Source organism: Lathyrus oleraceus, chromosome 6 (assembly GCF_024323335.1).
Source record: "Lathyrus oleraceus cultivar Zhongwan6 chromosome 6, CAAS_Psat_ZW6_1.0, whole genome shotgun sequence".
Classification (NCBI taxonomy): Eukaryota; Viridiplantae; Streptophyta; class Magnoliopsida; order Fabales; family Fabaceae; genus Lathyrus; species Lathyrus oleraceus.
The window spans coordinates 510,462,921-510,480,895 of record NC_066584.1 but is presented as its reverse complement, the minus strand read 5'-3'; the positions used below and the strand labels follow the sequence as shown (position 1 = coordinate 510,480,895).

The window sequence follows — 17,975 nt, the reverse complement described above, 5'->3', positions numbered from 1 at the left end:
ATCAACGACCTCGCTCTTCGTCGGAATGTTGATTTTCAAATTAAGACGAAGATCAGCGAGATGAGAGGATAGTGAGATTTTAGTGAAGTTTGTGAGAATAAACTCAATTTAGAGGTCAAGAAGCAGGAACGTCTCAATAAACAACAAGCCTTCGATCAACAAATCCCAAACTATCACACTCAAATAGCTGAACTTACTAAGAAGATTGCTAAGGTCGAGGAACAAAAGGCTTCTTTGGATACGACTGAAGCTTTTCCTGCTCAAGGTGTTGTCGACCAAGAGATTCCTAAAGGGATTGCAGACGATGGAAAAGCCCTTGAAATCAAAGCAAGGATTAGATTTTAAACGTTAATATTTTAAAAGGACGAGATTTTTTATTTATTTTTATAATTAATTATCACAAATAAATGATTTAATTGCCGTCGTAAATAAAGCGTCATGATAACTTTTTATTAGACGCACTTAAAAGAAAATTCATGACGCAAATTCAATGTTGATGACGTAACTGCCGCGATAATTTTTAACTGTTGTAATTAACAAATATATTTAGAAAACAACTGTAAATATTTTAGTAATCATCGCAGTTATCTACTTTATTATGGTGGGGGTTTGCAACCGCCGTGATTAGTGTGTCTTGGGGGCGGTTCTGACACAATCGCCACAGTTAATGCATTATGTGGGTGGTTCCGAACAACCACTGCAGTATGTCTGCCGCCAGACAAGACATATTTTTTTTTGCAGTGGGACTTATTCTATCCGCTTTCATCCAACTATCAATCCATAATAAATTATGAAATTTATAACAAACACTTGTAGAGTCACTTAACAATACAACAACACAATAAGTTATAAAACAATATTCATATTCGTATCATTGAATCATAATAATATATAGCATTCCAACAACATAAAAACAATCTCAATATCATTCAATCACAACAACACAAATGACACATTAATTCTACACACAACATACTAATATCGTTATAAAATAATATTCACACAACATTCTCACATACTAATATGTTGCATACACAACCTATATTCACAGAACATTCTAGAGGTTCATACATAAAATATATAGGAATACGATTTTCTAATCAATTTTTATTACAATAATATAACATTTAACAACACTAAAACTTAAAACTCTACATGAATGGTGACAAAAGTGATGAAATAGATAATGTGTCGTAAACTGAAGAATAGGTTGTAACCAAGAAACCTTATTGTAAAGTCTTCGCGTATCTGGAGGACTTCGCGAAAACTCAACCTTCGTGCGTGTGCGACAACAATAAGCTAAAGAACATGAATGATGATAAAGATGATGAAGTTTGGAAGTTTCACTATAACTTTCGTTTGTGTTCTTCGCTAGGGCACTTGTGTTCGGAAGAAAATAAACTAAATATGACATTTTTATTTTATTTTAAAGAAACATATTTCACCAAATTGAAAAGACCAACCGTAGTAAAACAATTTAATTTTAGGTGACATGTAACCACAATTGACAAATACAACCGCGGTGAAATTATTTTTAATTTTTATATAAATATAGAAATTAATAGATAAACTCTTTGCCCTATAGAAAAAATAAAAACATATTGGTGTTGGGATTCAAAGCCGGTAAGCTTTAATATATAACCAATATTGTTATTGTCGACCATTGTGATAGATCTGTTAACAAAATTAAATAAAATGCAAGCGCCTAAATTTAAGCTATTACTTCGGTTGATTGATTAATTGATGTAAAAATATGTTACGATAGATATATTTTGTAGTAGTGGTTGTTAAGCAAGTTTATGTTATATGAGACTTAATATTATTTTCTTTTACTTTTAACTAGCTCACTCTATAATATTTAAATTGTTTTCGGCATGTAAAGTTGTGGAGGGAACAAAATGTTGAAAGGACTAGAAAAAAGCTCAAACTTATACCCCTATAATAAGTCTATTATTTGTGACTTTCATTTATATAAACATTACATGTGTTTTTGTATGTATTATTACTTACTATAAAAAATAAATTTATAGACGAGCAAACAATTAGGAGGATACGAGTGTGAATATTATGTCATTAAACACATTATCAACATTGTCTTTGTCGACATTGTTAATTTTTTAGAGAGTATAATAAATGTTTAAATTAACATATTAATTATTTTTTATGACATAAAAGTTTGTGATTGTTTCTAATCAAGTGATCTTACATTTTCTTCAAATTTATATGATTTTTTAACGACATTACATCATTCATGTTGGATATCTTACTTCATTGGCATTTATAGGCTATAGTGCGACAATGAATTTATAATATATGTTTATAATATATTAGTTTTGATGTAAATAATATTTAAGTTATTTAATATTTTGGTACTAGATGAAAATCATTAGTGTTTATTTGAGTTGTATCTTTCTTAGATTTACTTCTTTGTTGAAGTTGTTTTGCGTTGATAAATGAGTTTTTGCTTTAGGGTGATAAATGAGTTGTTGAAGTTGTTTATCGTTTGTTGTTCCCTTTTTGCCTCTTGAGTTTTAGGTTAGGCGAAAAATTCACCAACAAATAAAAAACACCATGAAAGAAGACCACTAAGAATTCTCCATCACATTCTCCACCATAAGGCAAAAGACACTCACTCATATATCGGCTCAAATATAAAATAAAATTCTCAAATCAAGATATACGATTATTTTAGATTTATATTAAAATATTATATTTAACTTCATTTTATTTTTTGATATTTAAATTCGACTCATTAAACGACTAATTAAAAAAAATCAACTCTACTATTAGAAGAATTCGAGTTTGAGATATACAAGATATACAAGAGGACACTTTAATATACTTAGTCTTCACAATTATGCCAAATTAAAAAAAAAAACTTTTATCTTTATATTTATGATGAATACATTATGCCAAATAAAAAAAAACTATATTTTATTTTTAATTAATTTAACTTTTATTTTAAATATTTATAAAATAATTAAAGATATGATATAAAAAATAATAAACCATCGTGTGAAAAACTTAAGTTAAAATTTAAAATAAAACTTTAAAAGATATATTTGAAAGAAAAAAAAAGTACACAAAATTGATGTTTTGTCTTTATTGTATTTTTAATATGAATGAAAAAACATTATGAAGACTTGGATATTAATAGATGATAATCATAACGGCAAGGAATCACTGCAAGCGACTACTGGCTTTCCACAATCCAAACTCCATTTCTTTATAACTCTATTTTCCTATAAATGGATAGTCTCATCTGTTGCTTTTTATACTGTAAAAGAAACCTTTCAGTATAATATGGCTTCTTCTTCATCTACCAAAGTATCCATGAAGCTTCTCATCGACACAAAGAACCAAAAAGTTCTCTTTGCTGAAGCTTCAAAGTCTGTTGTAGACTTTCTGTTTAACCTTCTTTGCTTGCCTATAGGAACTGTAGTTAAGCTCCTAAGTGCTAATGGCATGGTAGGTAGCTTAGGCAATCTTTATCAGAGTGTCGAAAACCTCAACCAGAATTACATGCTGCCAGACCAAACTAAAGATATTTTGTTGAACCCAAGAGCTCAGAGCTCTTCAACTGATATCTCTGGCTTTCTTACCCAGAATGATGCCAATTCTGATGATGACCAAGGACCCAAGTTATACATGTGCCAAAATAAATGTAATTTTCAGGTGACATATGATAACCAACTTCGTTGTCCTTGCCGTCCCGGGTATGGTTATTGCAGCTGTACGATGAACAATGAAGTGCGATATGTTGGAAATAAGAATGTTGCTGAAAAGAAAGTTTCTACAAATATTAAGAGTGGTTTTGTGAAGGATGTTGTAACATTTATGGTGATGGATGATTTGGTGATTGAGCCAATGTCAACAATATCTAGCATCACACTTTTGAACAAGTTCAATGTCAAAGAAATTGGTACCTTGCAAGAAAAGAACGTAGAAATGGGAATGGATGAGGTAAAAACTAACTTCGTTATGTGTATAATTTTCTAATTCAGTTGTAATTTTGGAATTATATTTTTTTTTTTTGTGTAACAGGGAATCAAGTTGCTTAAGGCGTCTCTACAATCAAAGATGGTGTTGACAAGTGTTTTTATCAAGAAGCAAAGTTGAAAACCGAGATGCAAGGGGTAATAAGATAGTTGTTTGTTTATCTACAAATGTTTTTTTTTTCCTTCTCTTTTAAGTAAGTCTTCAAAACATAAGAAGGTGAGACTGGAATTTTGTTTTTTTGTTCCTTGTGATGGGGCTTTAATGTCTGAATGATAACTATCATCTATAATATATTGTTCTATAATATCGGGATCCTATGTGATATTTTTTTACTAGATTTCTCTATTTAAAATAAAAAGTGAAATTTCTATTATTATAATTTTGATGTATAAATATCTAGTTAATATCACTAATTTTAAAAATGTATGTCTATAATATTATCCACTTTGATGCTATAATACTAACACTTCCATTTCTTATGGTAAGGTTCCTTAACTAACAAAATAAAAATTATCATTTTCAAAACTTATAATAGTCTTATTTAGTTCTTACAACAATTGTTTCTGAAAAAATATTTATATTGAGTTTAACTCTTGTCTAAACGTCAGAGACTCACCACACAAACAAGTGAGAGAGGTCACATATTCACCAAAAAATCTTAAGGCGATAGGAGTATGGGTCTTCTTACTTATAAAGTATTCAACCTCTATTTTTTAAACAATGTGGGACTTAGAACTCACACATGTTTCTCCACACAACTCACTTGTTCTCAACAATCTCCTCCTCAAATGTGAGTCCATCCACTATGTTTCCCCTAAAGCGGAAGCTCTTTCTTCCATATGCTTGTACCGCCATTGAAAGACACATTTATCTCGTCATGGACATTTAAACGCGACACGCCTCCAGACCACCATGTCAGGAAGACTTTCGACACAAGGAGTCGGTCCCTTACTCGAAGCAGACTATGATACCCCTGATGGAGCATCATGAGAAGAAAACATTCACATTGGTATAACATTCACCTAAAGGTCAAAGACTCACTCAAACAAATGAGACATGCACCACATGTTCACCAAAAATTTTAAGGTGATAGATGTATAAGCTTACTTATAAAGTGTTCAACCTCCACTTTTTAAGCAATATGGGATTTAAAACTCACACTTATTTCTCCATATAAATCACACTTGTTCTCAATAATGTTTGGAGGATTTTCATTTTTCTCCTTAAAATTTGCAATTTAATAAGAGAGTTTGTAATTTTGTTTTGTAAAGATTTGAAGTTGAATAATGAATTTGTGAGTTTTGTTTTTGAATTTTTCTTTTTGTGGGTATGCTTCTGCGTGCGTAGAATTTTTGTTTGTTTGTTATTTTCTTAATAACTGGTATCAGGGCTATGATTTTGATCAAGGGAGGAATGAAGAGTCACAAAACATTTTGATCAAGTGAAAAAGGAATAGTAACAAAAAAAATTGATCAAGGGAGGAAAAAGACAAAAAGATTGAAGAGATAATTTTACAAATATGGTTAATTTTTATAATTATAATGATCATTTTGAAGAAGAAGTTGAAGACAAAGTGAGTATATTTGAGACTTTGGATGAAGGGAAGATTTGTTGGGTCAAATAATATATTTATTCAAGTCTCACATTGGGTAGTACTAGTAAGAAGAAAATAGAATTTGAGTATTAATATAAATATAGTTAGTTTTAGTTTTTTACACAAAAATAAAATATAGTCTTTTTGGTGTATTAAATTTTGGATAGTTGTGTGTTTAGAGAGCGTTTTCTTTTTTTTCGTGCAAAAATAGTTTGTTGAGAGGGTTTCCTATTTTTCCGTTCAAAAATAATTTGTTAGAATTATTTGTAATTTTGCTGTCTAAAAATTACAGTTGAGAGAAGGTTTGCAATTTTTTCGTCAAAAAAAATTGTAATTGAAAGAGAGTTTACAATATTTCCGTTCAAAAATTATAATTGAGAGAGAGTTTGCAATTTTTATGTTCAAAAATTGTAGTTTTGAGGGTTCACAATCTTCTTCTTAAGAGAGTTTGTAATTTTGTTTTGTAAAGATTTGAAGTTTGAATAATGAATTTGTGAGTTTTTTTTTTATTTGTTTTGCTCTTTTTCTTTTTGTGGGTATGCTTCCAAATGTGTAATATTTTTTTTTGTTATTTTCCCAACAGTTTTTCTTTATGATATTTTGGGAATTAAGTAAATAATTTGTGTTGTATTTTTCTGATGAAAGACATCTTTTGTAATTGATGTTTGAAATGAATGTCACATAATTGGATCCTCGTTCTTATATCATGCTTTCTATGTTAATATGTTTATTTCCATAAGTGTTCGTCTCAATTATATTCAAGATTAATGTTTTCACTTTGTCTATGTTAGTTGGGCTTTGTTGTTTCATCGTTGTTTTATTATCAGCTTTAGATTCCAATCAAATGTAGGACGCGTTATGATATGGATTCAGTCTTTGTTCTTTTTACTTGTGATAAATATAAAGAAGAAAACTTGTGTTTCATAGAAGAGAGAGTAAGAGGGTATTTTATGCCGAATCTATACGAAATGACTATCTCTCTTTAGCCATATGGGTCAGATTATTTATAGGCTCTAACCCTATGACTAAATTGGCTACCTCGTCTTCATTTCCACTTAATTGAAAAGATTGAAACGTGAGGTTAGGAGGACCAATACTCTCCCTTAGTAAGACAAATTGTTACTTATGTGGATCAGTAATGGGATCCATTATTTCATTTCATAACTTACATAACATGTCACCCATGATATGAGGATCAAGAAAAATAATGTGGGATGGGTGATTCAAGCCTATAAGAGGTGTTGGGGTGGGTCGGGTGAGCTCACATATTTTCAATGTGGAGTTACCACCACTCGTCCCCGCACCCTCTCATGGCATCTTTGGGTCGGGCGAGCTTACATGTTTTCCATGTGGAGTCGCCATCACTCGTCCCCACACCCACTTATGGCATCTTTGGGTCAAATGTGAGTTGGACTAATGATCCGAAAAATAACAAGTGTATTATTTTGCCTGTTATAATAATAAAGGGGAAATTCCCCAAATGTCGATCTCAAGGACTGCAAGTCAATATCGAATTCAAATCATCGTTCAATTAACAAAAACTATAGTTGGAGTTTTTAGATTCAGCTATAAAAATAAAGGCAAAAGAAAATAAGACTGAAAAAATAAGGGTTTGCAAGGGAAGAGGAACAATGTCAGGAAAGGTGTATGATTTGTCCCTGTAACAACTCTGAGTCACTATTGCATCAACAAATATCAATTACTATCAGTTCTCTATGGTACTTTCTCCCAAGTCCTTGGTGAGAAAACCTTTAATCATTTTACCCTAATTTCTATGTCCATAAAAAATTGTCGGTGAAAATAAGCCTTACTATATCAAGAATGTTGTATCAATCAACTGTTTTGTCTTTTTTTTCCAGCCCATTGACAAACATCTGCATTTGTTAAGTCTGATCAATATTATGAGTTGGGCAAGCTACCAGGACCCTTTTGAATCCTTTGTAGGTATATCCCAAAGATTCACCATCTTTCTGTTTGAACTTTAAGATTTCATACCTTTTTCTCAAAAATACTAATGCTGGAAAATACTCATTTAAGAAAGTTATTTCCATCTCTTCCCATGATGTAATACTGCCAGCTGGAAGAGAGTGGAACCATTCTTCCACCTCTTCAGATAAAGTGAATGGGAACATTCTTAAGTTATTTGCTTCATCAGTATGACCATCAATTTTCAAAGTAGTACTCATGGTCAGGAATCTCTGCATGTGCTTGTTTGCATCTTCATTAACCTTTCTAGTGAAATATTTTCTTTCAAGTTGATTGATTATGATAGGATGCAGTTGAAAATTTGTCACATTCACCGATTGGGACACACCTTTATGGTTAACCCGTTTTTCCTTCTTTTTTAGGTTAACACCTTTGTGGTTATACACCTCCTTTCTTGGTTTTGACGTCATTTCCTTGTCATATCAATCCCAGTTCCTTGACAAATTCCCGCTTTTTCCCTTACCATGTCAGTCCCCGTGCTTTGGTAAGCCTTCCTTTTGGTTTAAACACCACCCTCAATCTTTCTCTCTTTCAGTCTTAGTCCTTCGAACTACTGGGCTCTGACTTCCTAATTGCACTATAAGGGTAAGTAAGCACGGGGATGTGAATCATTGGCGAGCACTTTTCTTTCTTTCCCCCCTTTTCTCTCTTTGGTTTCAAGAATTACAAAGCTCTGATATTCTCATTGCACCATGAGAATATGTAGACATGAGGGTCTCAATCCTCCTTAAGCACTCTCTCGCTCTTAAACCCATTTTTTATTTTGCAGGTAAATAAAAATAGCAACACTCATCCAAACAAGAGCATTTAAAACGGTTTCCATGGAGTGCCATGGATGTGAGGGGTGTTAATACATTTCCCTCGCATAACTGACTTCCTTACCTGTTTCTCAGTTCCCCTTGGCTTTAATTGATATTTTCCTTTCCCTCTTTTCGAGTCATCACACCCCCAAACAACCTTTTGAAATTCCTAGACCGAAAACCAACATCCTCGAATCAGCTAAAAAAACACATTAAGATCAACACCCTCCAACAACGGCCTATCAAGCTCAGGTTCCAAAAATTTACAACAAAAGTTCCTTCTAACTTCTTCCTTGACTTCATCAACAGAAAATAAAGTTCCCCTGTCGGAATGAATTACTCCAATGAAATTCCTCCTCCATCTACCCTTGATTATGTTATGAAGGTATCTCGAGTTTAAATTCCCATCTATAATCCAAAGCTTCCTGGATTTTTGGATCAACATATTCTCATTAATATCAAGCCTTCTCCACAAAATTCCCAACTTCTTACTTCTCCTTGCAACAATACCCGTCACTTCCTCCTCCTTGCAGTAAGCCAAAAGCTCATCCATCTCATTAATTGTGTCATTTGCTTCCTCCAACTCCATATTGAAATGACTGAACACCTCCACATTCCACATTCTGAGTCTCCCTTTAATCAATCTAAGTTTCTCCTTGAGGATAAAATCGCTTCTTCCAACAACGCAAAGGGCCAACCACTCCTTTTCCACAAAACCAGGGAAATCCTTGTTTTCAAACCAACAATTGTTAACCTTGAAGGGTTTCGGACCCCAATCAGAGTTATTGATCGTAAGCCAAATGGGACAATGGTCGAAGATGTCCCGCTACCCGACCAATTGCCCCACGATACCCCAACCATCAATCAATCCACCAGAAACAAGGAACCGATCTAACTTGCTCATCGATCTCCCGTCGCCACTGAAACAACTGGATATGTTTCCTCTACAGGACATATCAATCAGATTAACCCCCTCTATAAAGCACTTGAAGTCCTTCATCTTAGAAGATCTGTTATGGTGGATGCTCCTTTTCCTCTCCTCATGGCTTACAATCATGTTAAAATCCCCAGCCAAACACCACTCATCATCCGAAAAATATTTTTCTCTCTCCTCAAGATCCTTTAAAAGCTTCCTCTTCTGAATAGCATTGCACGGTGAATACACATTGACAACATAGTAACACCCACCTTTCATAGAACTTTGATCCCAAGAAAGCCCGCACCCATGAAACTACACAAAACATCGTAAACTCCCTCCCTCCACAACATTAGCAAACCACCCGATTAACCTTTGGAACTGCTGAAGGACCAACCCACCTTTTCCCCTCCCCAGAAACTCCTTGCCAAAAAATTGTCAACCAAATTAAATTTAGTCTCTTGCAACAAAAATATATCAGCTTTACCCAATAAAATTTCGTGGCTGACCCTCTTCGTCTTCAAACTGCTTCCGCCTCCCCTTATGTAAAGAGACCTGGTAATCATGATGAGAGCTTTGATAACACATAAGTTGGCATACCCAATTGAAGAATGTTCTGCTACCATTTCCTTTAACTTAGATTCACACCCTCCATAACCCATAACTCTCTCCATCACTCAAGCAATAACTTTGTTTGGTTCCCTTGTGCTTCTTTCGAGTGCATCTAGTCCATCTACTAAAGAAAGATACAAACAACTATTTTTTATCGTGGATTCACTTGTCTCATTTTGTTTTGTAGTTGGTTTTGTTGTGACCAAGTTAAACGAAGGAGCCCTTTCATTTTACTATGAATGTGACCCATACTTCAACAAATATTTTAAAGAAATAAAAACAGATCTTTAAAATAAGAAAAAAAATCATTTTATAAATTGAGAATAATTGTTTTACACTATTAGTATAAAAAAATTTATTTTATATCACAATTATCTGTTTCTCCTATTTTTCAAATAGTTAAAATAATAATATAACATTTGAAATAAATTAATAGTTATGATTAATTGAGAATATAAAAAATAAGAACTACAAAAAATAATTTTGTATTGGAAATTGTGCATTGATTTTAATAAAGGAAAAAAATTTATTTTAAAATTGGTTTTTTCAAAACAAACTTTCTACAAGTGGGTGTCTTATCTTGGGCCCCTAGGACACAAGTTAGCATTAGCCAAAAAATATTTAAACTGTCAAGGCATATTAATTAAATACTTTTAAATTTATTAAAAAATCAATACATTAACTACATACAAACTAAATATATTGATTTTTCAATTAATATAAAAAAATTATTTTTTCTTATATTAAGGACATATATAATAGAATGTATCATAAAACACGTGTGGATGATTGATTTTTCGTTATATATAGCTTTGCTAAGTCAAAAAATTATGTTGCCAATAGCACAACTCATGTAAATAAGGTGCGTCACACTGCTCAATAAAAAGTACTTACTAGAATACATTTGAGACAACAAGAAATCGACCTTAATCATTCGGAAAGCATCATGCAAATTAAAAAGTAAAAACTACAACACAGAAACGAACATGCCATGTTCTCATAAAAATTTAAAAATCAAACTAAAAAGTAAAGTAAAATTCATCCTTCTTCAAATCTTCTTCTTGATGAAAACACTTGTCAAGACCATCTTAGACTGCAGAGAAGCTTTGAGCAACTTGATGCCCTGTTCAAAATAAAGTAAATCAAACAGTTTTAAAACTTAGAATGTATGCGAAGTTAAGAAGATTTTTACACACAATGCAGTATAACGGCCAATTTAACAGATAGGAACAAAACTTAAACATAACACATCAAAAATATATTTTACCTCATCCATTCCCATTTCAACAACCTTCTCCTGCAAGGTACCAACCTCTTTGACATTGAACTTGTTAAGCAAAGTGATGCTTGATATTGTTGACATGGGTTCAATCACCAAATCATCCATTACCATGAATGTTATAACATCTTTCACAAAACCATTCTGAATGGAAGTGTTGTCATCAACAACCTTTTTTCCAACATAACATGTGAGACTGTTCATAGCTCGATTGCACTTAGAGCAAAGAGTCGTGCTATCGCACGTGACATCAAAAGTACAGTTACTTGGGCATTTGTAAAACAAAGTTCCTCCAGCTCCAGCATTGCTGTTAGCATCTGCGTCAGTTGCCGGAAGAAGGCCAGAGATTCCAGATGGAGCTCTTGGATTCAAAAGAACGTCCTTGGTTTGCCCTATTTGCATGTAATTGTCGCTCATTTTTTCAACACTGTCATACAGATTTCCTATGCTGCCTACCATTTCATTCTTGGTTAGCAGTTTTACAACCGTGCCGACGGGTATGCGAAGTAAGTTGAAGAGAAAATCAATCACATTCTTAGATGCTTCAGCGAACAGAACTTTTTTATTCTTGGTGTCAATAAGAAGTTTGAGGGTCACTTTGGTTGGGGATGAAGAAGAGGATGCCATATTGGAAAGCTATACTCGTGTGGTTTAAAAACGGAAGAAGACGCTATGTTCATTTATAGGCAGAAAAAGTTTGAGTATTAAATAGATGAACATTAATTAGCAAGAGCTTGCGAATGTGGAAAGCCCCCATGACATTGCATTCAAACCGTTACATCTTATAGTAGCGGTTCAGTACTCCATGCAGGACGGTGGTGCTGGAACGCACCCTGTGATTTAAAATGCACACACATTACACTACTCCTATGGTAACTTTTAAACAATCTACTTAATTATTTATTATTATAGTCATGATCAATTATATCAGCACTTTATTATTTTATTTTATAATAAAAAAATTTATTTGGCTCTCCTGTTATTTTTAAGCGTCTCTTCTTTGCCTATGTACTGTTTTTTCATTATGAAGGAACATGTTTATGTAACACAAAGAAAAGGTTCGCGATGGTCTAAAGTAGCTTTCATCACAAGTAATTTCAGCAAAAGCCTAAGATATTAGTTGTAACAAATTGTAACAACCATTTAAAATTAAGCTAGAGCAGTTAGCTATATGATTTTATGTTATTAGACTTATATAGGTTATGAGGTACTCGACTTAGAATTAGTATAAAGGTGGATACTAGTTTGCAACTTGAAGATTAAGAAATGCAGATAATGCTGACATTTTTTTTTTATTTTCAAATCAAATTTGGAAAAACGTCACTTATCTCAACCCAACAATTATGGCCGAAGCATTATTTTACATCACCTTAAATGTTTTTCTGATCAATCACACAGCGGCGAAAAAAGAGTTTGATTGGTTGAATGTATTTTTTGGCTTGAAAGACGAGTATTTATGACTTGCAAGCTCTTACAACTTGGGTCTAATACTCGGGACTACGTCTGGATACTTCATCCAGATAATCTTTTTCTTTCAACTTACTTATGAAAATTGTTTGAATATTTACAAGTGTTTTAGAAGGAAGACGAACACTTATGCCTTACAAGCTCTTACAACTTGGGCCTAACATTCTGGATTACGACTAGATATTCCATCTAGGGTAATCTTTTTCTTTAGATTCACTTATGAAAATGATTTGAATATAGGAGCATTTTAAAGAGAAGACGAATACATATGGCTTACAAGCTCTTACAACTTGGGCCTAATATTCGGGATTACGAATGGATATTCCATCCAGAGTAATCTTTTTCTTCAGATTTATTATGAAAATGATTTGAATATCAGAGCGTTTTGAAAAGAAGACGAATACTTATGGCTTGCAAACTCTTACAACTTGAGCCTAATATTCGAGATTACGACTGGATATTTCATCCAGTGTAATCTTTTTCTTCCAATTTTAGTTATCAAAATGGTTTGAAGTGATTTCAGGGTAATTGAAATACAGAAAAGTAAATGCGAACACGCAAAAAGAAAATAGCTCATTATAAGAAGACCCAAGAGTAAGCCACGGGACCGAAATAAACCGAACTCATTGTAACAAGGACCAAGAGTAAGCCATGTGACCGAAAACCAACCTAAATTGAAAGCAAATGAATTTAACTCTAAGCTAACTCAAAGTGGACTCATGTATGAATCACTCTTATAAAAAATCGAGCAAGTGAATCTATGCATCAAAACGGTTTTCGAAAGTTAAATTGAGTTTTAACTTCCGAAATTGTAAAGTAATGAAAGACAACAACAACCAAAAAACTATTTTAGCAATGTCACAATATTTTTTACATCAACTCAAGATAATTGAAAAATAAAAATCTAAACTCAAAACGCTCACTAGCCACAATGCACAATAAATCTATATTAGTACAGAATCAAAATAGAGCTAGTATATAAAATGAAAACAAAATTTTAACACATTATATATATATATATATATATATATATATATATATATATATATATATATATATATATATATATATATATATATATATATATATATATATATATATATACATATATATATATATATATATATATATATATATATATATATATATATATATATATATATATAGTAACCAAAAAAACACATGAACATATATATAATACTTAGAAACTAAAAAGAAATATATACACATTATTGTTCTAGTATGGTATCCACACTTGACCTTCGGGTGATCTTCTTCAAAGACTAAGCTTTTTTTTTGTTAATCAGCTTTCGTACCAAGGATTTCAGCGCTAAGCAAGAATCTAGGTCATGCCCCACTTCCCTTTTATGGAATTCACATGTTGCATTTGGATTGTACCATGGCAGGTATGGTGACGTAGGTGTGAGAGCTCGATGGGCCACCAAAGCATTCTGGATTAGCTGCGGGTAGAGCTTGCTATATGGCACCGGAATCGGGTCGTTGTGATTTTGGTTCCCCTTGTTCTGATTCTGATTTTTGTTCTGAACCTGACTTCGGTGATTTTGAGGAGGAATAGGCAGAGGATGTTGATGATGACATCCTAGGGGGGGGGTCATACGCCAGTAGATGAGGAGTTGCCACATAGAATTGCCCATGATTTGGGGTAACACCGGATGGATGTGGAGCAGTAGCTCCCTCCGTTGCAGCAATGGGTATGGGATGATCCTATTTTCTCAATAAGGCTTGCAGGTATTCCATGACCCATCCCATTTGGCTCTTCAAAAGATTGAGTTCCTCCTTCAATGCTTCATGACTTTTCCTTAGCTCGTCCATCATCTCTTGATACATGGTTCTTTGTTCTAAATGTGTGTCAGGAATCACTTTGCTGATCATGGACAAAGGATGGATGAGTTTTTTTGTATTTTGTCTGGAAAATGACATACATTATGATGAGATGCAGATGCAATAAAATGTGAATGAATGTAATGCAAGCCATGCATATTTGGTTCATTAGAAGCTCTTTTATCAAATTTTGGAGGAGAAGTTAATCGCGTTGAGGTCCTAATGCCCCTCCCATATTAATCGAGAAGGAGATACAACTCAACCGATAGAGGAGAGAACGCGTGATAAGTGGTTATTTTGTATTTTTTTATTAGTTGTTTTTCCTTTATATTTTATCATTTTCACCCATTTTCCTTTCATTTTACCATGTTTTATGCTTTGATATTGTATTTTCTTTGTTTTTAGTTCATAATAGGCGTCCAAGTGAAATATTGATGAAAAGTGGATAAAACGCAAAAAAAAAGGCCAAGAGTTAGAATTATCCATACAAAAATCAGGGGTCTGTTACGGCCATCTGAAATGGCTATTACGGGTCGTAATAGACATGACTCTCCAAACCTTCATAAGAGACGCCCTTGGACAAAAAACAGAGGCTTGTTACAGCCACTCGTAATGGCTATTACGGGTCGTAACAGGCAAGCGAGCTTTCTTCCAATTTTTTTCCTTTTCTAACCCGATTTTATCTACTTTAATAATTTTGATTGTTTAAATTCGACTTTATTTTATTTTTGAGGCATTGAAACTAATGTTGTGTCATATTTAGAATAAGCTATAAAACTAACACTATTAGTTAGTTTGAGGCATTCAACCACTGCTTTTCAACAAAACCAAGGAAATCCTTGTTTTCAAATTAACAATTGTTAACCTTGAAGGGTTTCAGACCCCAATATGAGTTATTGATCACAAGCCAAACGAGGCAATCTTCCTATAACCAACTACCCTACGATACCCAACCTATCAATCAAACCACTAGAAACAAGGAACTGATCTAACCTGCTCATCGATCTCCCGTCGCCACTGAAGCAGCTGGATTTGTTTCCTCTATATGGCATATCAATTAGATTAACATCCTCTATGAAGCACTTGAAATCCTTCGTCTCAGAAGATCTGTTTTAGTGGATGCTCCTTTTTCCTCTCCTTGTGGCTTACAATCGCGTTAAAATCCTTAGCCAAACACCCGAAAATTATTTTTTCTCCTCAAGATCCTTCTAAAGCTTCTTCTTCTGAATAGAATTACACGGTGAATACACATTAACCACATAGTAACACTCACTCTCCATAAAACTTTGATCCCAAGAAAGCCCGCACCCTGATACTACACAAAACATTGCAAACTCCCTCCCTCCACAATGTTAGCAACCCACCCGATTGACTTTCGGAACCCCTGAGGGACCAACCCACCTTTTCCCTTCACCAGAAACTCCTCGCCAAAAAATCATCAATCTGATTAAATTTAGTCTCTTGTAACAAAAAAGATATCAGCTTTACCGGATAAAATTTCGTGGCTGACCCTCTTCCTCTTCAAACTTCTATTAATACGATAAGCCAAGTTTTATAAGTTTTCTTAAAGACTTTATTCAATTAGCCAAGTCTTATAATTTTTTAAAACATTTTTCAATTTTAGCACTGCTCATTTTCTTTGTATTCTATACTGTATTAACGTAGGTGTGAACAAAACGAAAACGCTAAATCTGAAAGAAAAAAAATATAATATCACGACTGCATCGCGAATGATGTGACATACCCAATTGAACAATGTTCTGCTACCATTTCCTTAAACTCAGATTCACACCCTCCATAATCCATAACTCTCTCTATCGAACAAGCAATAACTTTGTTTGGTTCCCTTGTGCTCCTTTCGAGTTATATGAAATGGCTCAGTTGATTAACTTGGTCACAGCAAAACCAACAATAAAACAAAATGAGTGGAAATAACAGAGAGTTGAGCATTGAGACAAATGAATCCACGACAAAAATAATTATTTGTATCTTTCTATGGTAGATGCAATAGATGCACTCGAAAGGAGCACAAGGAACCAAACAAAGTTATTTCTTTAGTAATGTCACGGATATTTGAACAAATATTTTTAAGAATAATTATTTATCCCAAAGAAATTATTTTTTAAATTGAGAACAATAATTATTCACTATGTATCAGTGTGAAAAGATTCATAACATGTATCAAAGTCATCTCTATAATTTTTCAAATGGTTAAAATAAGAGTTAAATTTTCAAATAAATTATTAGTTCTTATTAAATGACAGTCTTTTTTAATTGACAGAAATAAATTCATTTTTCAATTAATTTTAAAAAAAAATCTTACATTAAGGACCTATAAAATAGAATGTATCATAAAATACGCGTGGATGATTGATTTTTTGTTACATATAGCTTTGCTCAGTCAAAAAATTCTGTTACCAATAACACAACCCATGTAAATAAGGTACGTCACACTGCTCAATAAAAAGATACTAGAATATATTTGAGACAACAATAAAACGACCTTAATATGGAAAGCATCATGCAAAACCAAAAAGTAAAAACTACAACACAAAAACGAACATGCCATGTTCTCATAAAAATTTAAAAATCAAACGAAAAAGTAAATTAAAATACATCCTTCTTCAAATCTTCTTCTTGATGAAAACACTTGTCAAGACCATCTTAGACTGCAAAGAAGCTTTGAGCAACTTGATGCCCTGTTCAAAATAAAGTAAATCAAACAGCTTAAAAACTTAGAACATGTGCGAAGTTAAGAAGATTTTTACCCATAATGAAATATAATGGCCAATTTAACAAATAGGAACAAAATTTAAACATAAATACATAAAAAATATATTTTACCTCATCCATTCCCATCTCAACAACCTTCTCCTGCAAGGTACCAACCTCTTTGACATTGAACTTGTTAAGCAAAGTGATGCTTGATATTGTTGACATGGGTTCAATCACCAAATCATCCATCACCATGAAAGTTATAACATCTTTCACAAAACCATTCTGAGTCGATATGTTGTCATCAACAACTTTTTTTCCAACATAACGTGTTAGACTGTTCATAGCTCGATTGCACTTAGAGCAAAGAGTTGTGCTATCGCACGTGACATCAAAAGTACAGTTACTTGGGCATTTGTAAAACAAAGTTCCTCCAGCTCCAGCATTGCTGTTAGCATCTGCATCATTTGCCGGAAGAAGGCCAGAGATTTCAGATGGAGCTCTTGGATTCAAAAGAACCTCCTTGGTTTGCCCTATTTGCATGTAATTCTCGCTCATCTTTTCAACACTGTCATACAGATTTCCTATGCTGCCTACCATTTCATTCTTGGTTAGCAGTTTTACAACCGTGCCAACGGGTATGCGAAGCAAGTTGAAGAGAAAATCAATCACATTCTTAGATGCTTCAGCGAACAGAACCTTTTGATTCTTGGTGTCAATAAGAAGTTTGAGGGTCACTTTGGTTGGGGATGAAGAAGACGCCAT

General features: G+C 33.2%; 3 protein-coding genes across 3 annotated transcripts; 1 reads left to right on the top strand and 2 right to left on the bottom strand.

The window, feature by feature from the left end:
- The first annotated feature begins 3,135 nt into the window (after nucleotides 1–3,135).
- On the top strand, nucleotides 3,136–4,119 carry LOC127096480 (uncharacterized). Its single transcript, XM_051035044.1, has 2 exons — nucleotides 3,136–3,963; nucleotides 4,045–4,119. Exons 1-2 carry the CDS (start codon nucleotides 3,136–3,138, stop codon nucleotides 4,117–4,119), a joined length of 903 nt encoding a protein of 300 aa, XP_050891001.1.
- Nucleotides 4,120–10,882: 6,763 nt separating this feature from the next.
- On the bottom strand, nucleotides 10,883–11,805 carry LOC127098096 (uncharacterized). The gene is made up of 2 exons (XM_051036597.1): nucleotides 11,175–11,805; nucleotides 10,883–11,030 (listed from the first exon to the last, which is right to left on the bottom strand). Exons 1-2 carry the CDS (start codon nucleotides 11,643–11,645, stop codon nucleotides 10,956–10,958), a joined length of 546 nt encoding a protein of 181 aa, XP_050892554.1. The 5' UTR covers nucleotides 11,646–11,805; the 3' UTR covers nucleotides 10,883–10,955.
- A 5,314-nt stretch (nucleotides 11,806–17,119) lies between these two features.
- On the bottom strand, nucleotides 17,120–17,975 carry LOC127096479 (uncharacterized). The gene is made up of 2 exons (XM_051035043.1): nucleotides 17,340–17,975; nucleotides 17,120–17,194 (listed from the first exon to the last, which is right to left on the bottom strand). The coding sequence occupies exons 1-2, from the start codon at nucleotides 17,973–17,975 to the stop codon at nucleotides 17,120–17,122; spliced, it is 711 nt and encodes a 236-aa protein (XP_050891000.1).

What these genes read in the sequence shown, in the direction of transcription:
- LOC127096480 (XM_051035044.1), top strand. Translation starts at nt 3,136, where the DNA reads ATGAAGACTTGGATATTAATAGATGATAATCATAACGGCAAGGAATCA. An exon ending in TAGAAATGGGAATGGATGAG is followed by an intron (nt 3,964 to 4,044) that starts GTAAAAACTAAC and finishes TTTGTGTAACAG; the next exon opens with GGAATCAAGTTGCTTAAGGC.
- LOC127098096 (XM_051036597.1), bottom strand. Translation starts at nt 11,645, where the DNA reads ATGGTAGGCAGCATAGGAAATCTGTATGACAGTGTTGAAAAAATGAGC. An exon ending in TTGAAATGGGAATGGATGAG is followed by an intron (nt 11,031 to 11,174) that starts GTAAAATATATT and finishes TATTTTGAACAG; the next exon opens with GGCATCAAGTTGCTCAAAGC.
- LOC127096479 (XM_051035043.1), bottom strand. Translation starts at nt 17,975, where the DNA reads ATGGCGTCTTCTTCATCCCCAACCAAAGTGACCCTCAAACTTCTTATT. An exon ending in TTGAGATGGGAATGGATGAG is followed by an intron (nt 17,195 to 17,339) that starts GTAAAATATATT and finishes TATTTTGAACAG; the next exon opens with GGCATCAAGTTGCTCAAAGC.